Source organism: Lissotriton vulgaris, chromosome 10 (genome assembly GCF_964263255.1).
Source record: "Lissotriton vulgaris chromosome 10, aLisVul1.2, whole genome shotgun sequence".
NCBI lineage: Eukaryota > Metazoa > Chordata > Amphibia > Caudata > Salamandridae > Lissotriton > Lissotriton vulgaris.
Genome location: NC_141698.1, coordinates 950,088,120 through 950,107,003, shown reverse-complemented (window position 1 = coordinate 950,107,003; position 18,884 = coordinate 950,088,120). Strand labels below are relative to the sequence as shown.

The 18,884-nt window shown below is 44.1% G+C and overlaps 1 protein-coding gene across 1 annotated transcript in view; it reads left to right on the top strand.

Moving 5' to 3' along the window:
• Positions 1-18,884, top strand: part of NSUN6 (NOP2/Sun RNA methyltransferase 6) — a 131,197-nt gene that overhangs the window by 66,101 nt on the left and 46,212 nt on the right. Inside the window, exons 6-7 of the mRNA XM_086941956.1 lie at positions 13,119-13,200; positions 17,183-17,302. Coding sequence (XP_086798082.1) covers positions 13,119-13,200; positions 17,183-17,302 — 202 coding nt within the window. The remainder of the gene's footprint in view (positions 1-13,118; positions 13,201-17,182; positions 17,303-18,884) is intronic.

Sequence of the window (18,884 nt, the reverse complement as noted above, 5' to 3'; positions counted from 1 at the left end):
CGCTGGCTGCTTCCGCCGCAGGTGGGGCAGTGTCATATTACTGAAAAGTTACCCCCACCCCAAGACCCCTGGCAGCGCAAGGCGTCCCTGCTCCTTGCCCATGCTAGAATTATTGAAGTATGCGCACAGGCAAGGATGCCTAAGGGAGTGGGCGGAATGTGAGCCAAGCACAGTGCTTCATTTATTTGTAAAAAAAAAAAAAAAAAAGCATTGGCATAGCCAATAGGTCTCGCTTTTTGGACCCTATAAGTATTTAGTTATGCAGCACAATATCCTTGGTGCAACAACACCAACTGTTGCATGGCTAAACACTTATGAGTTGAGTACCCAAATGCGAGACCTATTGGCTATGCCAATGCTATTTTTTTTATCTTTCTGTCACTCTTTGCCGGTCGTTCTCTTCCTCCGACTTTGAACTTATTTTGTTCGTCTCTTTCTTACTTTGGGGTCACATCCTGATGAAGAAAAGTACGTCCCAGTCAGCACGGGCAAAATTAATCACCTATATATGCTTGAAATCGCCAGTGTTTGGCACGGAGCCGTCACGCAGGTCCCCTGAGGCCTTGTGAAAAATATATTGCGCGCTTATTCCCTCAGAGAATCACAGCTATGAGTAATTCCAAAGCGTATTATTATGGGCCGAACCGAAAAATACATCTTGCACGAAAGTGTCAAGCGCCGTGAGGCCATTTTGTAACGTGTGAAGGCTACGTGGGCGCCCTCTCTAACTCTTTGAAGACGACACGTGCTCAAATGCCCAAATTCCGACTTGATCCTGAACCCAAGCGCTTCAACAGAGACAAGCCATATGAACTTCATTTTCGGAGCAATAAATATTAAAATAAGGGCAAAAAACTAACGAATACCCTTACTACATACATGCCAACATTTGAGAAGAGCAAAGTGGGAGAATTAAAAAAAAAAATCGGGAGAATGGGGCCTTGAATCGGGTTAATGGCATGTATGGGCTTTAAAAGTGGCTGCTGCAGGATCGGACATTTGAAACGTAAATGCACGTGTTTTTTTAAACTTTCAGATGCACGGAGCGCAATGGCAGGCAGAGAGAGGGTGATGCAAGTGTTGTGCACTGGCCTGGCAGGTGACTGTCAGTGCATGCACCTCCCCACCCCCCTCCTGTGTGGCAGCCCGGGCTGTAACAGCTTCCCAGCGCACACACAGCCGCCCCAGTACTTCACACGTCTTTAAAAGACCATTGCCTTGTTAATGACGCTTTGTTGGTTTTTCCCCCCTTCTAGAGCCCCTGCATCGCCACTCTGAATATTGCTGGAAGAATTAGCACCTTACACAATACCAAACCCTGTCTGCTAAAACCCCCGAGGAATCGGGTTTTTGCTTGCAGGAATCGGGAGGCGGGAGACTAACCTTGAAATCGGTAGTCTCACGCCTGAATCGGGAGGGTTGGCATGTCTGCCTTACTATTGTGTTTGCACTATTGACTGCACAAACTCGGGCTTGTTTTGTTGTACGTGAGTATAAAACAGACAACTGGTTGGGAAAATAAGTATTTAAAATATTTGAACAGCAACATATGTTTTCATATATTTTTTCAATATGTTCCCGTGCGGGTTGCTGTTTTCAATTATCTCAGCTCCAAAATTGTTTCGAAATGGTTGGTAGTGTGACTTGAGCCTTCACTGACTATCTGAGCAGAATATTCAAAGGTGCACGTACGTGAGCCAACAACAATTGCACACCCACGTTAAAGACGAGACAGGTGGACATCAACTACGAAATAGGCTATTATGTCTGTTTGCAGAATTCCCGAGAGGCACCCCTTCACCCCTTAAATTACCCCCCAATTCCCACTCACTGGTGCATTCACACCTACTACACGTGGTGTGCCGCACCAGAGGGCATATGACAATTAATTTTTTTGCCCCTCGAAAAACATGTGAATTTATCAAACAATTGACAGCGAGAAAATACAGCAAATATTTGTTTAGGTTCTGCTTTTTGCATATCACGCCGTGTACACAGACGCTCATCTCCGAGTCTGGTGCCTCCGTGGAGGCCACGCGTTCACCTTAGGGTGCGCGCTTCACCCCTCTGTCACGATATTGAACCCCGGCGGGCCCAGCCATCCTCTGCTAACTCCAGCCAGGGCAGTTGACACCTTGGCTTTCTCAGTGACACCCAGTACAGGTGGGTGGAACACAGCGGGGGTGGGGGTCTATCACCACCCCTGGCACCAGCTGCAATGTTCTTGTTTGGCATAACTTATCCAAACAACTAACCCTGCCTTTCTAGACGCAGGGCCTGCCCGGGCCATTTTTTGGCGTGGAGGTTGCAAACGTCTCTGTTTGAAGATTTGAAAGTGAAATTAAAAGTAATCCCTTCAGAAGGAAACTGCTGGGACAGATGTGAATCCAAACCTGGCAGTTAAAACATATTTAATGTAACCAGTTTGGCAATTTATATTTCCCACAATTCCTGAGTAAAATCAAACACTGCAGGTCACCAACAAAAAATACGTGTTTCAAGTGATCCATTTGTGGTAAAACGGTTTTCCAACATCAAGCGGATGGGATCATTTTTAGGTTTTGCCTCGCCAAAAAGATGCGCTCTGCGCATCTTTTTCGCGCAGGCGAAAACCTGATGAGAACTGTAGTGTGGCTTTGGGTCGGCCCTCGTCATTCATTGGCTGGCTCCATAAATGGAGCCTAGCCATTGGATGAGGGGCCTGTCCGTCAATGCCGGACCAGACACGGGGGCGTTCCCGACATTCTTTGGCTTTTGCCAACGTCACGCGATGCCGGGAACGCCCCCGAATCTGGTCCGGCATTGCCGGCACCTGTCTCTGCCTTCCTGCTCGGGACATTGCACAAAAGTCGCTCGATAGCCCCTCCCTCCCGCTCCGTGGCAGCCCGTCTCCCTCCCTCTCCTCAGGCCGGCCAGCCGAAGGAAGCAGCCGTCCGCCTCCAGCCAGGGCCGCGCTGGGATTGGCCCAGCCGGCCGAGCCTCCACCACGTCATCGGGATCGGCAAGAGATCTGCCGGAAGATGTCCAGGTTAGTGCTTTGTTTTTTAGTTTGTTGCTTTGTCCGTGTGTGTGTGTCTGTTCCCGCCCCTCACCCTCCCGCTGTCAGTGTGTGGCCGTTCCCGACCCCCCTCCCGCTCTTCGTGCCTTTCCGCCCCCCCTCCTCCGTTTACCTCGTGTGTGGCCGTTCCCGACCCCCTCCCGCTCTTCGTGCCTTTCTGCCCCCCCCCCTTCTCCGTTTACCTCGTGTGTGGCCGTTCCCGACCCCCTTCCGCTCTCCGTGCCTCCCCCCCCCCTCCCCCTCCCTCCGTTTACCTCGTGTCATATTCACAGAATACTCCGACATCACAGTCGACCCTAGTTTCTTCTTGCTGCAATCCATAGGAGTGCATGTGTCTTTAAGCCGGCCCCTACGCTCCCCCTCCTTGTTATTGTTTCTTGCCCCGTTGGTTGTTTCTTGCCCCGTTGGTTGTTGCTTGCCTCGTTGCCCTGGCTTGCCTCGTTGTCATGGCTTGCCCTGTTGTTGTGGCTTACCCGTTGTTAGCCATGTTGTACTGCAGCGTGTCTGCTGTGCAGCTTGGTAGAAATTAAAGAAAAAAATAGTGTTATGACACAGCCAGGGCCGAGTATGGCATAGAAGTTTTTTTCCTTAACGTGCAGCTATGTTTAACAGCAGCCGCGGATACAACTTAGCTCATTCCTGCACGTTTATTTTGTATCTCACTCCAAAAACGTACAGTGACTCTCTTTATCTGAGTTGTGTAATTAATCTCGTTCTCAGAGGCATGCAGTGTATCTCGTTATCTGAGATTTACATTGCATCTCATTTTCTGAGGTGTACAACACGCCTCCTAGGCTCTGAGGTGTAAAAATGTATGTCATTCATGGGAGTGTATATGTATAATATATTTTGTGCTCTGAGCAGCACACTCGTTGCATTCTGAAAAGCTTCTCGGAATTTGCTTCTGTGAGATTTATAATGTGCTTACATGCTGCCTCTTGTTATCCGAGGTGGGCTTGCCTCCAGTTCGGAAAATAAAATGCCCTCAAACCGAAATATCTTAAAGCTACATTTCTTGGGGCTGACTCGGATGTATACTTTGGACACCAGATAAGAGTAGTGTGCCCTAGCAACACAATATTTTACATCATGTTGCTGTCCTCCTAAAGAAGTGACAACAGCGTGTGCTCCTGGATCTGCTGCAGACTGCTTCCATTAATTAATCTTAGTAAGATGGCCTTGGGAAAATCACCATTTATTTTTTTTCGAAATGAAGTGCCGATTAACATTACTTTTACAGAACAACTATTGAAATTTGTAGCAACATCAACTTCAGAATTCCACAGCAAGCCCTCCTCCCCCGTACCCCTACTTTCAACGCCTCAGGTCTGGTGGGCAGGTTTTTACCTTTGATTTCTCTTATATGACCACAAATATTGCCTGCAGCAAACTCAAATGCATGCAGTCGTCCATACCTTGCAAGACACTTATACAGCAAGTCTTTGCAAGGTTAAAACTGTCCTGATTTGCAAACGGCAAGAGTCTATTTTCTGTCCCACTCCGACGCTGCTACATAGATCCTTTCTAGAACTTAGTTGTGGATTTCTGCGGATGTTGTGAATCAGAGTGGAGTGGGTTGGATTAGAGTGGAGTGGATTGGAGTGGGCTGTGTTGGAGTGGAATATATTAGAGTGGAGTGTAGTGGCGTGGAGAGAAGGACAAAACAAATGCACACACAAGGGGTCTACCTTGTAGAATTAATGTCCAGTACAAATCTCCTGGAACTTTGCCCCCAAAAGCACATGGTAAAAAAATAATGAATGTGACCTTGTGTAATGTGACTTGTGCTCATGTTAAGCGCTCCGGTCGAGTTTGTGCTATTGAGAAAAAAATAATAATAATAAATCAATTACAGCATGTACCTCGTTCATGCGCCACACATGGAAATTGATGCCTGTGGTGCTTCCAATTTAGGCGGCAGTTGAGAAGAGTGAAAATGATGCCAAAGTATGGTAAAAATTGGGCGAGCTAAAAGCCTCTTTTTAAGGTTTTTATTTTTTTAGATACAACAGGTCACTAAGCGACGCCAGCGCATGCATCTGCCTGCAGGTTCGACCTACTTATTTTTTTTTTTAGATTCAGTAGGTCACCAAGCAACTGCAGCCCATGCACGCTGCTTGCAGGCACGACCTAAAAAGTGCCTTACCAACCAGACTCTGTTAGATAACTGTGCCTCACAGGGTACCTACTTATCCTCTGTGGTGCACTGCTCCTCGTAAATACCACAGTCAATTTGTTCATGTTTTATGATTGCCAACCCTTTAAGCTTGGTAATCACTCTTGTTTGACACCGAGCTGCCCTGAAAAGTGTGATGCACACATTTGTAATATTGCTGCACTTCTTGAGAGAATGTTTTTGCAAAAGTAAACCTTCTTTTCTACCTACGGCGTTTATCCTATTGGGATTTCTGCAGAGAGGTGGGTTTGATCCCAAATGCAGCTACATTTCAAGTATTGAAGACTCGTTACTTATTTTTCACTGAGGCACTCATTTCTTTTTAGTTGGAAGGGGAATGCTTAGCCAATATGTCTTGGTCTGAGGATGACGACAAATGTGGTATTTTGTGCAGTCAAATGTAGGGACTGGGCAAGTATTGCGGTCTATCCGGGGTGCTTGTGACTGCTATAATTTTACAATAAGTAAGAATTTTTCTGTGGCCTTGGACATAACTAACATTATGCCCGAAGAGGGGCTGATTTTGTTACCCATTTTTTGTTGGACTTTTTTTTATAGCCCCATGCATTAAAATCAAGTAGATGAACTTGTGTGTCTTCTGTTGATGCAGCTAAAAGTGGACAAAATTCTCAGCTATATTTTTGGTATATAGCGCGGATGTTACCCGAAGGTGTCGGAGCGCGTCACGATAGGAAGAGTAATGATACATGAGGAGAAAATTACAAGGGAAAAAATACGAAAGAAAACGATAAGTTACATGAGGCAAAAGTGACAATTGTGAGCACACAAAATACAAGAGGTAGCAAACGGTACATTACAGGAGGAAAAAGTGACGTGTTCAAGTTACAAAGGCGTACAAAGTACAAGTAGAGGTATAATACTGCAATAAATGGCAGACACTCAAGCACAAGAACAAACGTAACGTAGGCAATGGTGGCACTTTGGCAAGTATCTAAAGCAAACAAAATGAGGTCTCGGGAACGCTCCTACCCCCAGGGAAAGGAGAAGGAGGGCGTTGGATGAGGCCGGGGGAGGAGGGGGGGGGGGGACATTCCAACACCCCCCCCCCGAAAAAAGGAGTGTAGTTCCAGGACGGTGATACTCGCCACATCTTCTAATGCAGACAGGAACCAAAAATAAACTGCGGGCACTTATAATGTCCCTAGCATCTTCAGGGATGACGGCAGACTATATAATACAATATATCCAATGCCGAATATGTTCATACTGCAGAGGGCCACGGAGGTGCTTCGGTACAAGCGATTCCTATTCCCAGTCACGTTTTACACATAATTCAAAGAAGTTAGAAAAGACCATTTGTCAAAAGCAATACCAAAAGCTCAAACTTTAACAAAGGCAAAACCATTGCATTGTAAATGCTTGTTTCTCTATTGTGGTGCAATTGAAGTCAAAACAGCACACAAGCCGCTGTCAGACTTATCAGAAATAATATAAAGCTGGCACTTAGGCCTGAGGAAACACTCTGAGCGAGAAGAGAGGTGGCTCGGGCAAAAAAAATGAATAGTCCCATAGAATAACTTGGGTAAATGAGTGATATTCAGTGTGCATTGGATGACTGAGTGCTCAGAATGAGTGAACAGGCGGGGGGAGAGGGATTGGCATTATGAACAGGACACAAGGAAAATGAGTTCCCTACACTACACTTCAGTGTTTAACTCAGGACAAAGTCTCCTCTCTTTCACACACACACATCACTGTTTCACAGATGGCACAGGGTTGCCTCCTGCACTAATTCACACTTTTCCCTTTAACTCCCGAAAAAGGCACCCCTTCTTCACACACCCACACACCACTGCGTAACTCATGGCAGAGGGTTGTCCCCTACTCTAATTCACACTTGAGTGCCTAACTCGTACAAAGTCACCTCTCATTCACCCAACCACCCATCAGTGTGTCTCATAGCAGAAGGTTTTCCCCTGTACTAATTCACACATAAGTCACTAACTCCCGAAAAAGAATTTGCAATGCAATAGGTCTCGTATTTGCGAGAGTTGGAGCCATTGGCATTGTAAATGACAATGCCTTTTATTATTTTGTTTTGAAAACCTGCAACCGGTGCATAAACACGCACTTTGTACGCATAGTCCTTGCTTACGAAAAGCAAGGCTGGCAGTAAAACAGACTGCCAGCCTGGCTTCTTATAAGCAAGGACTATAAGTACAAAGTGCTTGTTAACACACAGCTTGCAAGTTTTCAAACGCATAAATAAAATGCATTGTCATTTACACAATGCCAATAGCTCAAACTCTAGCAAATGCGAGACCTATTGCATTGCAAATGCTTGTTTCCAAAGTTGCTGCAAACTTCTGGAACTTCTTTCTGAAGTTCCTTTGGAACGTCAAAAGAGCCCAAAACAAAACCAAAGAGTCTGGAATCTCCAAGATGGTCCATGATAGTTTTGGACTTTAGTTCCCCAATCCACTTGGACAAAACTCTTACAAATCCACTGTAGATACTCCAGGCAGAATATTCTTGGCGGTGATAGTCCAGGTGTACTCTGTTAGCCTGTAGCTTGCAGCGAGTCCACTTTTGTTCCTCTTGAAGCAAGTTAGGTCCACAGGGCTGTAGTTCCAGATTGTGCAACATGTGCAGTCAGTCAGAGTGCAGGGCCTGGTTGGAGTAAATCAAACTTTCAGCTTGTACCATTCTTCTTCTCTTGTTTCAAGCAGCAGATCTGAGAGGCTCTGCCCCTCTCAGATGCTTATTCAGTGTTCTCTGGGGCCAAGCAGGAAGGCTTTCCTGTCCAATGAGGTGCAGGTCAACACCCCAAAGCATGACCATTTCCTCCAAAGTGTGGCTCATTGGTTTCCCAGAATGCACTAGTCTTCCAAATGTAATATGGGTAAAGTTCATCAGAGACGCCAGAGCTAACTAAACCAACCTCCAGGACGGTTCATTTACATAGCTTCCCTCCCTCCTACATGTGCAAATTCCTTCCTTAAGCCTACCATCTGGCTGTGTTCAGAGTGGAACGGCGTAAATAGACCTGGCTGTATCTATCTGCCTATTCCCTTCTCCTTTTTGATGCTAATGCTTTACAACCCATCCCCCCTACTTTGACATTCTTGTAGAGCAAGGGTCCTCTTACAAGAGATAGCCTTTCTCCCTAGGTGCCACTTATCACTTCATAAAAGCTGCCTGTTTAATCCACTTAACTCTGTTCAATTAGGGCAGACCTCTGGGAGGTGAAATTTTGGCTTACAGACAAGAAGGTCTTCTAACTTATTTTCTGTCCATTTTAGGATAAATTCAACAACATCATATTGTTGGATTTATCAATACCATTCTCCTAAATCCTTAAATGATTTTGTTTGGTGTCCCTTGCTGTAGTTATAAATTCATAAACAGCAATGTTAACCTATGTGGCTGGGGATATACAATGGGGAAATGAAATGGCCTATTTCTCCAACACCAGGTCCTATAAAACTGCTTTTATAAGGGCCCTGCCTAAAACGACCTGACCCCCCTCTCCCCCTGGACACCTAGGGGAGACTTCAGGGGTCCTGAATATACAAAAATAATGCAGATCCTCACTCCACAGTTCTCCTAGCACAAAAGTAGATTTTGGGAATCACTTTACAACAATGTGGGAAGTGAAATTTGCAATTTCTCTATCCCCAAGGCATATAAAAGCTCTTTTATAGTCGTCCTTCTTGTATGTACCCGACCCCACCACCCCACCCCAGGGACACCTAGGGCAGACCTTGGGGTTACCTAATATGCCACAATTCCGTAGTATATACAGTTGTGCCCCTAGCACCAAAGTCGAGTTCGGGCGCAATTTACATTTAGAAGCAGTTTTGCAACCCAGCGCTCCTTTAAAAATTACCTCAGGCTCTCGACAGTGCACACATCCAAGTGCAGAAAGGCAGTAAGAATGTCATTTTGCATTAGCTCAGTGTATAAGTATCATATGTGCTTCCTCTTTATGCACTTCATTTGTTACTACAACTTTATGGGTATTATACTGTTCCACGATTGCTTATTTCCTTGCATTATGCTTGAATGTTAACACCTTCCATGCTCAGGATGGCTCCTGGCCATCATGAGTCACAGTAGGCATATGCTCATGATGGCCGGGAGCCGTCCGAACGTTGCCGCTCCACCCACGCTCGATTAATTCCCCTCCTGTGCTGGAGAATTAATCAGTTCGTACCGCTCCTGGCTGTCTTGAGCACACGCCTACTGTGACTCATGACGGCCGGGAGCCGTCCTGGGTACCCGAGCGCCACGCCCAGCCCCGGCCTACTTCGCACCGCAGCGGAATTTGCCTCGCGGCGAAGGGGTTAATTGATGCGCAACACTAATATATTTATACGCACATTTTGTGGTATCTGAATGTGTGGCTATTGCTTCTCTTTTCCTTCTTGTTGAGAATGTACATTTGTTAATTGATTCACAACACAAATGCACTTCATATACACACACATTGTCGTATCTGATTGTGTAGCCATAACTCGCCCTTTTAACTGCTGCTAAGAATGTACACTTGTTTTTTCATTGCACTTTTATGGTCTTTGGCCCAAAATAAATGTTTACTACTACTACGTAAGGCAAAATGTGTTCATAACTAAAATATTTAATAGTGCCTTGGAGTTATTCAGGAATAAGGTAAAGGAGGAAACGTTCCTGATACCTAAAGCCATATTCCCAGAGAACATTAAAACAAATAAAAGAGGGAAACTAATCTTGGAGAGTCTAGCCGAAGCAGATTGTATAATAATCAATGGAAGGCTCCCCTCGGATAGTCCTGCTCATCTTACACATAAGTCAGGGAATGGTGGTTCGATCCTGGATTATATGATAGTTGATAATACCTTTTTTAGTTCTCTGAAGGATTTATCTGTACTTGTTACTGATCTTAGTGATCATGATGTTTTGTTTGTAAAATTAAATGTAACATCACCTCAAAGGGACCTATGGAATATTGGGGATGACTTATGGAACTTTAATAATAAAAAAGGGAAATGCTATTGGAATTCAGGGTCCATTAGAAGTTTGACCAATATATTAGAATACACAGCAGAGAACTTAATCTTATGGGAAGGTAGAGAGCTACTTTGTTTTGCGTCCCTTCTACATACCTTAAAATCTAAAGTTCAAAAGCCTCCATCAGGAAAGATAATTCCTAAAATCCCCTCTGATCTTCGTCATCTAAATACAGAAATAAATAAATTGGTTAGGGCCCAGTACCTCTCCTTTATTCCCAAACGTAGACAAAGAATATCCCTTTTGAGAAGAAGGAGAAAAAGGATAAAGGCTAGATTAAAACGGGAGAAAGAAGATGCCCTTTGGATTAAACTTCGTGAGGCAACTAAGAGCGGGTGGGCAAAGACCTTCTGGTCATTAATTGGAGAAGGATGTGGGGTAAGATCCAGACCCTCACCGATATCTATTAATGAGCAGACATGGGTTGACTTTATACAGCATCTATATAGCAGTAATGGTGAGAAGTTTGATTCCGGTAAGCTGCAGGAGGACTTGTTCCCATACGATCCTCCCTCTGAATTGGAAATTGTTGCTGCAATTAAAGCTCTGCACTCTTCTGGTGCATTAGGCCCAGATGAAATTCCGATTTCAGTGCTAAAATCACATAGTACTTTATGGGGGAAAATTTTATATCCAGTCTTTAAACTTTGCTTTACCAATGGCACCGTCCCGCATTCCTGGAAAGGGAGTTTATTAATTCCTCTCTACAAAAAGGGGGCTAGAGATTTACCTCAAAATTACAGACAAATAGCCCTCTTAGATGCCATAGGCAAGGTTTTTGCTAAATGTTTATTGAATTCTTTAAATGACTGGGTATCTGCGTCCGCAATACTTCCGTTAGAACAGACTGGCTTCAGGAAACAACATGGTACCCTAGACAACCTTACTGCTCTTCAAATCCTGGTAGAAAAATATGTTACAGTTCGTAGAGGAGGTGTATATAGGGTTTTTATTGACTTCTCTACGGCCTTTGATAAGGTGGACAGATCTTTGCTGTGGAGTAAGTTAATTAAATTAGAGATGCCCCCTAGTTTATTAAAGTTAGTTATTGCACTGCACACAGACACCTGGTGCAGAGTATTAATGGGTGGTGAGAGAGGACTATCCAGGGTTATACCCACAAATAATGGACTTAAACAGGACTGCCTATTGGCTCCCCTGTTGTTCTCTTTATATTTTGCTGACCTCCCTAAGGCTCTATTATCATCTAGTAATGGTATTGCACCAGTTTTGGGGTGATCTCCAATAGCGTGCTTAATGTACGCAGATGATATTTTAATTTTGGACCTTACCCCAAAAGGTTTGAATGGCCGTTTACACGCTCTGTTCTCCTACGCTGAGGCTCATTTCTTAAAAATAAATATTTTAAAAAGCAAAATAATGTGCTTCCGGGGAAGGAGAAAATCCAAATATGAAAATTATTACTGGTCCGTTGGGGGTGAAAGACTAGAAGTAGTCAAATCCTATCCCTTTCTTGGAAAGATTGTCACGAGTAAATTAAACGAAAAAACCCACACTGAGAACAATAGCAGGAAAGCTCTTGCTCAAGGGAAGAGTCTTATCTCTCTTTACAAGGCGACAGGTAGAAGGCACTTTTCCCTATTGCTCAAGGTTTTCCGAGCAAAAATCCCCCCATCCCTAATCTACGGATGATATGGCATGTTGGAATTTTTTGGATTCTACCGAAGGAAAAATATTACGCAACTTAGCTTCTGTAAATACTGCACATTCTACGTCTTCGTTAAGACAAGAATTCGGTCTGCGTAGCTCTTGGGCTCAGGCAGCTGCGAGTGTGGTGCGTTGGGTTTTTAATATAGCTGGAGGAATGCCTGGCACACCGAGGTACCTAATAAAAAATGAGCTGTTGGGTTCCTTTAATGCTTATTCTTCAATTGTAAGGAATTTCCGACAGGCTGTTACATTATTACAGCTAGATGAACAAGGCCTTTTTTCATTATCTGCAGCCCAATTAAAGTTATCCTTAAAGTCTGCCTCTTGGGAGTTGAGTTTTAGAGTAGATAGTGGGACAAGTAAAGCAAAGAGAGGAATGTTCCCTACTGGTAAATTTTGTGAAATAAAAAAACCCCAGCCATACATATGCTGGAATCTCCCTCATGGAGTTAGGCGATTTTCCCTTTTGTTAAGGTATAATTTACTTCCTCTGAACTGTCTTTTGTCCAAATGGTATGGTGGTTCAGATATCTGTGATTTTTGTAATTCTAATTCCCAGGATATGTACCCTGTTATTTTTGTTTGTCCGGTCCTTATGGCATTTAGACGCAAATGGTTAAGACCTATGTGCCTTCAATTGGGTATTTTTACTGCTTTTGATTTTATTGAAGCAATGCTTAACCATCCGAACGAAATGTTTTGTTTTAAATTGTTTCATTTCTTTAAATGTTTCTTACCATTATATTGATATTTTAATATTATGTAAATTTCTCTTCTTCCTTTTTTAAGAAATCTTGTTGTTTTTTATTGAATTATTATGTGGACCTCAATCGAGTTCCGTTACCATAAATAAACAAACTTGAACTTGTGTTCATAACTAAAAATATGCACTCAACAAAATGAATATATGAAATGCATTTTGGGTACATAAGCAAAAAAACGTCCCCGGCAGAAAAAAGCAGATAATACCATAAGTCGGTGGCCCATTGGTGGCTCCCATATTACATGCCTTCAAAATCTCACAGCTTTTTTTATGTCTTTGTTAAACAGTTTGACTTGAACTTTGCAGGTTGGGGACATATAGAATAAAGCTATTGCTTATGATTTTTTAGGTTTGGCTAATGGGATTTCTCTGCATTGTTTTCAGAACTGCTGAATTCAACTTTGTTTTCTCTTTTTTCTAATGAGGTTTTATTTTTACAGAGGTGTAGGCATAAGAATGACAGAACCAGTGTACCTCAGTCCATCATTCGACAATCTACTTCCATCCTATTTGTTTCTACAGGTAATCATTCTACTTCTAGTTCAACTTGTACAGAAAGAAGTAATTTTGCAGGAAAATGAAACATTTTAAATTTAATAAATGGCTCAACATCTCTCCATTAATTTGCTCATTCTGAAATCTAAGGGCCTAAAGCAACCTCTAAATTGGTACTAGGACTTAAGTGAGAAGGTAAAAGATCCCGATATTACTGGATAACAGCTGTTTGCACATCTTTTAGTATAGCAAATGTGATTTGTATAAAAGCTTATTAAGAGAGACAACCGACTAAACAGATTTGTGATTGAGGGATGGACATCTTTGTTTTCCTGAGGCCATAGATGTTGAAATTATCTTGCTACATTTCTGTTCGGAAGTTTTCTGTCCAGCACCAAGCATTGAGAAAAGGTGTTGGAATCTTGCTCTGATATACATTACCATAGTCCATCTTGAGTTCTCAATGAACTACTCTGAATCCTACTCTGTGACTTTAAGGACTATCCATTTTATTGGGTAATTCTGCTGGCTTGACCTTTTTTCATTCATAGAGCGTAATGATTCAAGAAGACTATGCCCTCTTGTGTTTAAGAAGGCGCTCCATGCTAGGTGCCACATGCATTCTCTACAGCTTCATCTGGTGGGCTGAACATTCTAAACTTGCCCTGGTTCTTCCATGCTGGGTCCCAGCTTTGTGACATTAGGTTTAAGCTCCCAACTACTAATATTATTAGTGTTGAAATAGAGACCACATCAGACAAGATTACACTATTGGCCTCCATATGCACAATTTAAATGTTTTTTTTTTTTAAATACATTTTATATAACGTTAGCTAGACCCGGGTGTATCGGAGCGCTTCACAGAATCCAGAGCCAGGCAATAATCCAGTCACTTAGTAAATGATGCGCAACAATCTTAGGCTCGGGTACAAAGAACAATAAGTACAATAAATACACATAGAAATATTAGGCAATGCAGGTGGAATACAATATGTACGCAGACAGCAGCTCGGCCCCGAGGGCGGTTACTGCTTATGGGCAAGTTATGAGTTATGAGTCCAGTGAGAGAGCGACCTTCAAGGCAAAAGAGGCGAACAGTAGCAAAAGAGGCAAACAGTAGTAAACAGCCAGCTGTTTAACCCCTTCCCTGCGGGGGTTTTTCACCTCTTGTGCGGAGGGGAAGAGGGGCCGCACGCGGCGCTGCCGTGCTGGTGACGAGCTCAGCTCGTCATGAAGCACAGTGGAGCTGCACTCATGACGAGCGGAGCTCGTCACAACCACACCCGTTTTTCGAACGTTCAGCACAGCGGGGAGTACAGCTCAACCGTGCCTCATGACGAGCTGAGCTCGTCATAAGCACGCAATGGGTTAACAGGCCAAAGAGAGGCTGATAGAACCAAGTTCAAGAATTATTCAAGTGTTCCAGTATAAGTTAAGTAGGTGGCGTTTTTTGGTCTCTTCTGAAGCCAGTGAAGGAGGGGTTGCATCGTAATTCCATCGGGAGAGTTCCATATGCTGGGAGCGTTACCCGAGAAAAAGCAAGCCTGGGTCAATTTATTTTTTAGTTTGGGAGGGACGAGAAGAAGTGTGTTGGAGCTTCTCTATGATCTGGTTCTTCCTGCTTTAGTGAGTTTGTTATCTAAATAGTCTGGGGTGTGTAAGTGAATGGCTTTGTGGGTAATACAGGCAGTCTTTTAATTGCAACTTCTATAGGAAGCCAGTTGTGGGTCATGAGTGCAGGCGTGATGTGAACATACTGTTTAATATCTGTTATGAGACTGGTTGCCTTGTTTAGTACTGATCTGAGGGGAGCGAGGTGCGATTTCGAGGTACGTCTCAGGATAGCATACTCATACTAGCATTGATCGCCTTGGTGCATCAGATAGTGTTGCAGCAGTAATGTAAAAAAGTCTTTGTCAATTTGAAATGCCTCTACATGGGTAATGCATAACACCCATAGTGGCAATAACCCCTGGGATCAAGGTCATGATATTAGTGATACGTCTTCCTAACTCCACGTGATTTACCACTCAATTGTCAATTTAAAATGTATTTTGGAAATTGTCATTTTTCTGCAAACATCAGCTTACGAATTCTGAGAATACTCCGTTTTCGTACCTAATACACTCTGAGTCCCCCTGCCGTAGACACTTTTCAAATTGTAGGGCATGACTCCGGAGAGACTAGCCTTTACCCACGCTGGTCTTTCGTCTGAGAACCTGGACATCCTGGGAGTTGCTAAGAAGTCTTCTACCAGCAAGTAGAGCAGGAGCAAATATCTGAGATATTCTCCCGGGAAACTGTCAAGAGGTAAATCTGCAGACTTGCTTAGTGGATGTTGTTACCCTTGTTATCTGGCTTGTATCGACAACTTGACATCAGAGAAAGTTATGTATTTTTCATTGGAACCCATCTGATCAAGCTTTAGGATTCATTCTTCACAGCGTATGAAGTTGTCAGGAGACACCTCAAGGAACCGATTCACATCTTTTCTTTAACCCCTCCCATGCCCATGACGAGCTGCCATGGTGCTCCAGTGCTCATGACGAGCTGAGCTCGTCATGGCCCGTGGAACGCTCGCACGCGGGGCTAATTCCCCTGCTGTGCTGAGCGTTCCATTAAACGGGCGTGGTCGTGACGATCTGAGCTCGTTCTGAGCACCGGAGCACCGTGGCTCATGACGAGCTGAGCTCGTCATTAACATGGGGGCGCTGTGCGCGTGCCCCCCCCCCCCCCCAGCACAGCAGGGAAATAGCACCAGCCGCCAAGGGGTTAAATAGTCACCCCTGCTTTCTTCAGGCCTCAACTGGTCTTTGTTGTCAGACTGATGCATAACCTTGTTTACTGCTGATCACAAGTAACTCAGAGACTTTTTTGGCGGCCTTAATATGAGTGATTGTGCACCAGGCCCTTCTGGCTCATAACCATTTTCGGTTGTACATTTGGAACCCGTGGCTCTGAAGGCCTCACCTTATCCTTGTCTCAGATAATTTTTCAACATTCCATATGAAGAAATAGACCGTCCTCCTGGCAGGCTTCTACATCCATGTGCAATTCTAACTGGAAAAAACCTGCAAATCTTGGGCATCAGGTTTGCATTGCATTATGGCAGTCCATATTTTTGTAGCAAAGTGGTGCTAAGGCAAAAATACATTATTTTAGCAAAACTCATTGCTTCACTATACATGGAGAACCTTCAGCAAGTATCGGAGAACATTTCACTAGAGCCAAGGAAGCTTCAGTGACCTTCTCTAGCCATATGCCTGTGAAAAACGTTTACCGGATGGCTAAGAAGACCATCCTTGCACATTGGGACATGCTCTTACTTCCCTCCAGCCCCCCTCCCCCCCCCCACTAATACACTCAAAGATTCTCTTTATTAAGAAGGAGACTGGTGAGGTTGCACACACAAAATGAATAGATGAGAACGGCTACCTATGATGCATGGATTCATGTGCAGTACTGGCACGTAAAGGTCTGATTTAACAACCTTCATTTGTATCCCATTAAATGTTTAACTAATTCAATGGCATCTGGAAATTCAAAATGTCTGCAGTTAATCAGTGAAACTAATCCATTACTGCATTTTGATATAGGTGTAGTTTCACCTGCAAAGTTTTTGAAAACGTGACAAACTTTGCAAATCTCTAAACAATTCGATTTGTATCATGGTTGTAAAAGTATGCCTGCTTCCAAAATATCCTTAAAAGCTAAGAATTTGCATGAGATTTCTACCATGAAAACTTTTCTTTCAAATGGTATTCTGCAAATAATTAATTTTCCCCACGAAACATTTTTGCTGGACCTTTTAATAAAACTTTGCAGACTTCATCAAATTGTTGAAGTTCTTTTTAGCACAAGCATACTTACTTTGGCCCACAGTGTTTGAAATTACTCATGTTTTGTTTACAATCGCTCTTGTGGTCTGTTAGATTTTAAATGAACTCTCTGCACACTCGTGACAATGTGAATCCTAACTATTTTTCTTTTCTGAAATTCTCTAAGCCAGAACTTGCCCTCTGTTGTCGTGAGCCATGTTTTAAATCCTCAACCTGGGGATAGGGTCCTAGACATGTGTGCTGCCCCTGGAGGAAAGACCACACATATTGCAACAATAATGGATGATCAGGTAGGATCAGTCAGTGGCTTGGCATGTGGTTTTCTGTTGTGTGTGTGAAACAATGATAGTCTACTGTTTTTAACCTGAACTCGTATGTCCATGGTAAAAATGTATGCTGATCACATACGAGAGAACACACTGAAATAGGACAATTTCTTGTGCTCATCCTTGACCCGTTTGGCCATCCCTTAAGGTTTTTCACGTACTATTCTGTTTTTAATAGCATGCTTCATTGTGAAGTCTTCGCCTGGATACAGACGGTATCCAGGCGGCTCAACCTTTATAGTCGAGGGAGCTCTGTGGCTCAGGAGAGGGATCTACGATTAAAATCGTATAGGGCTACCCTATTTTGTCATATGAAACTTTATGTTCGAGGCATGTGAGCTGCTGAATTCATATCTGTGCATAGATCGCCGCCTAGTGTTGGGTCCGGATGATTGCACATTGTTGTCCTGGAAGAGTCTTCGACTAGACATGCTCTTTCGGGTCGATTTTAGTCTTCGACTCGAAGGCCTTGACCACCAGTGGCTTGGAGGCTGGAAGCTTCGGATCGCAAGTCTTCTGAACCTTGAGTCCTTTGTTAGTATCGCCATCTTTGGACGTAGACGTCCACTGCGTCAGTGCGACGTGCTTGACCTTATATCCAGTCTTCGGCGCCCCGATCTTCGGGCCGACGCCCTCATGTGACCCTGAAGGGTCGATAACACTCTTCAGTTTGATCGGATCCGATGAATCCGAAGCCGTCAAACCGAGGACTATCTTTAGCAGTTTCGGTTTCGATTTAGCATCTGTTTGTTTCGGTTTCGATTTCACCGCTGATTGTGGTTGATCAACCGATGGCTCCTTTGAAATATTCTTGACGCGGGGCTATAGAATGTGGAGTAAGATCTTGGCTAAGGCCTTCCGGCGATGCCTAGAACTGAGCCCTTGAAAGTACAGTGTTAGTATCGGGCCCCGCGGCTGCGGTTGGGCCTTGCTCATCGCTCGAGTCGTCATCGACGTCTTCATCATGGACGTAGTCTTCTTCTTCGTCCACATCGTAGTTAGAGTTCCGCTCCGACGCAGGATCCGACTGTTGTTCAGGATCCTCTTCATCGACGCCCTCGTCGTTATCAGCCTCGAAGATGTTCTCTGTGTCGGGCGCTGTTTTCGGCGCAGACTGTCTTGCGTCGCATCGAAGCCGAAGTGTCTTCTTCGATCTGAACCGAGAACAGGCCATGCAGCTGGCCTCGTCGTGGTCCGGGGATAGGCTTTTTATTGCATACCGGGTGCACATCGATGTAAGGGTATTTGGAGTTGCAAACGGGGCATCGTTTGAATGGGCTCCGTTCCATCGTCGATCGTTGATGGGGCCTTTGGTGTCGAAAAAGGCAAACGGCCTTCGACGTCCTGTTCGAAGAACTGGAGCAAGTACGAGGCACCGAACGAAAGACAATACCGACGCCCCGAAGGCCTTTTGGCCTTGTGAAAAAGTGTTTTATATCGATTCCGAACTTGAGTCAAGAAACTACATCCGAACCCAATGGTGGAAAAAAACAATCTGAGGATGGAGAGGATGCCCATGTGCACTGTAGTTCAGGGGAGGAGCCAC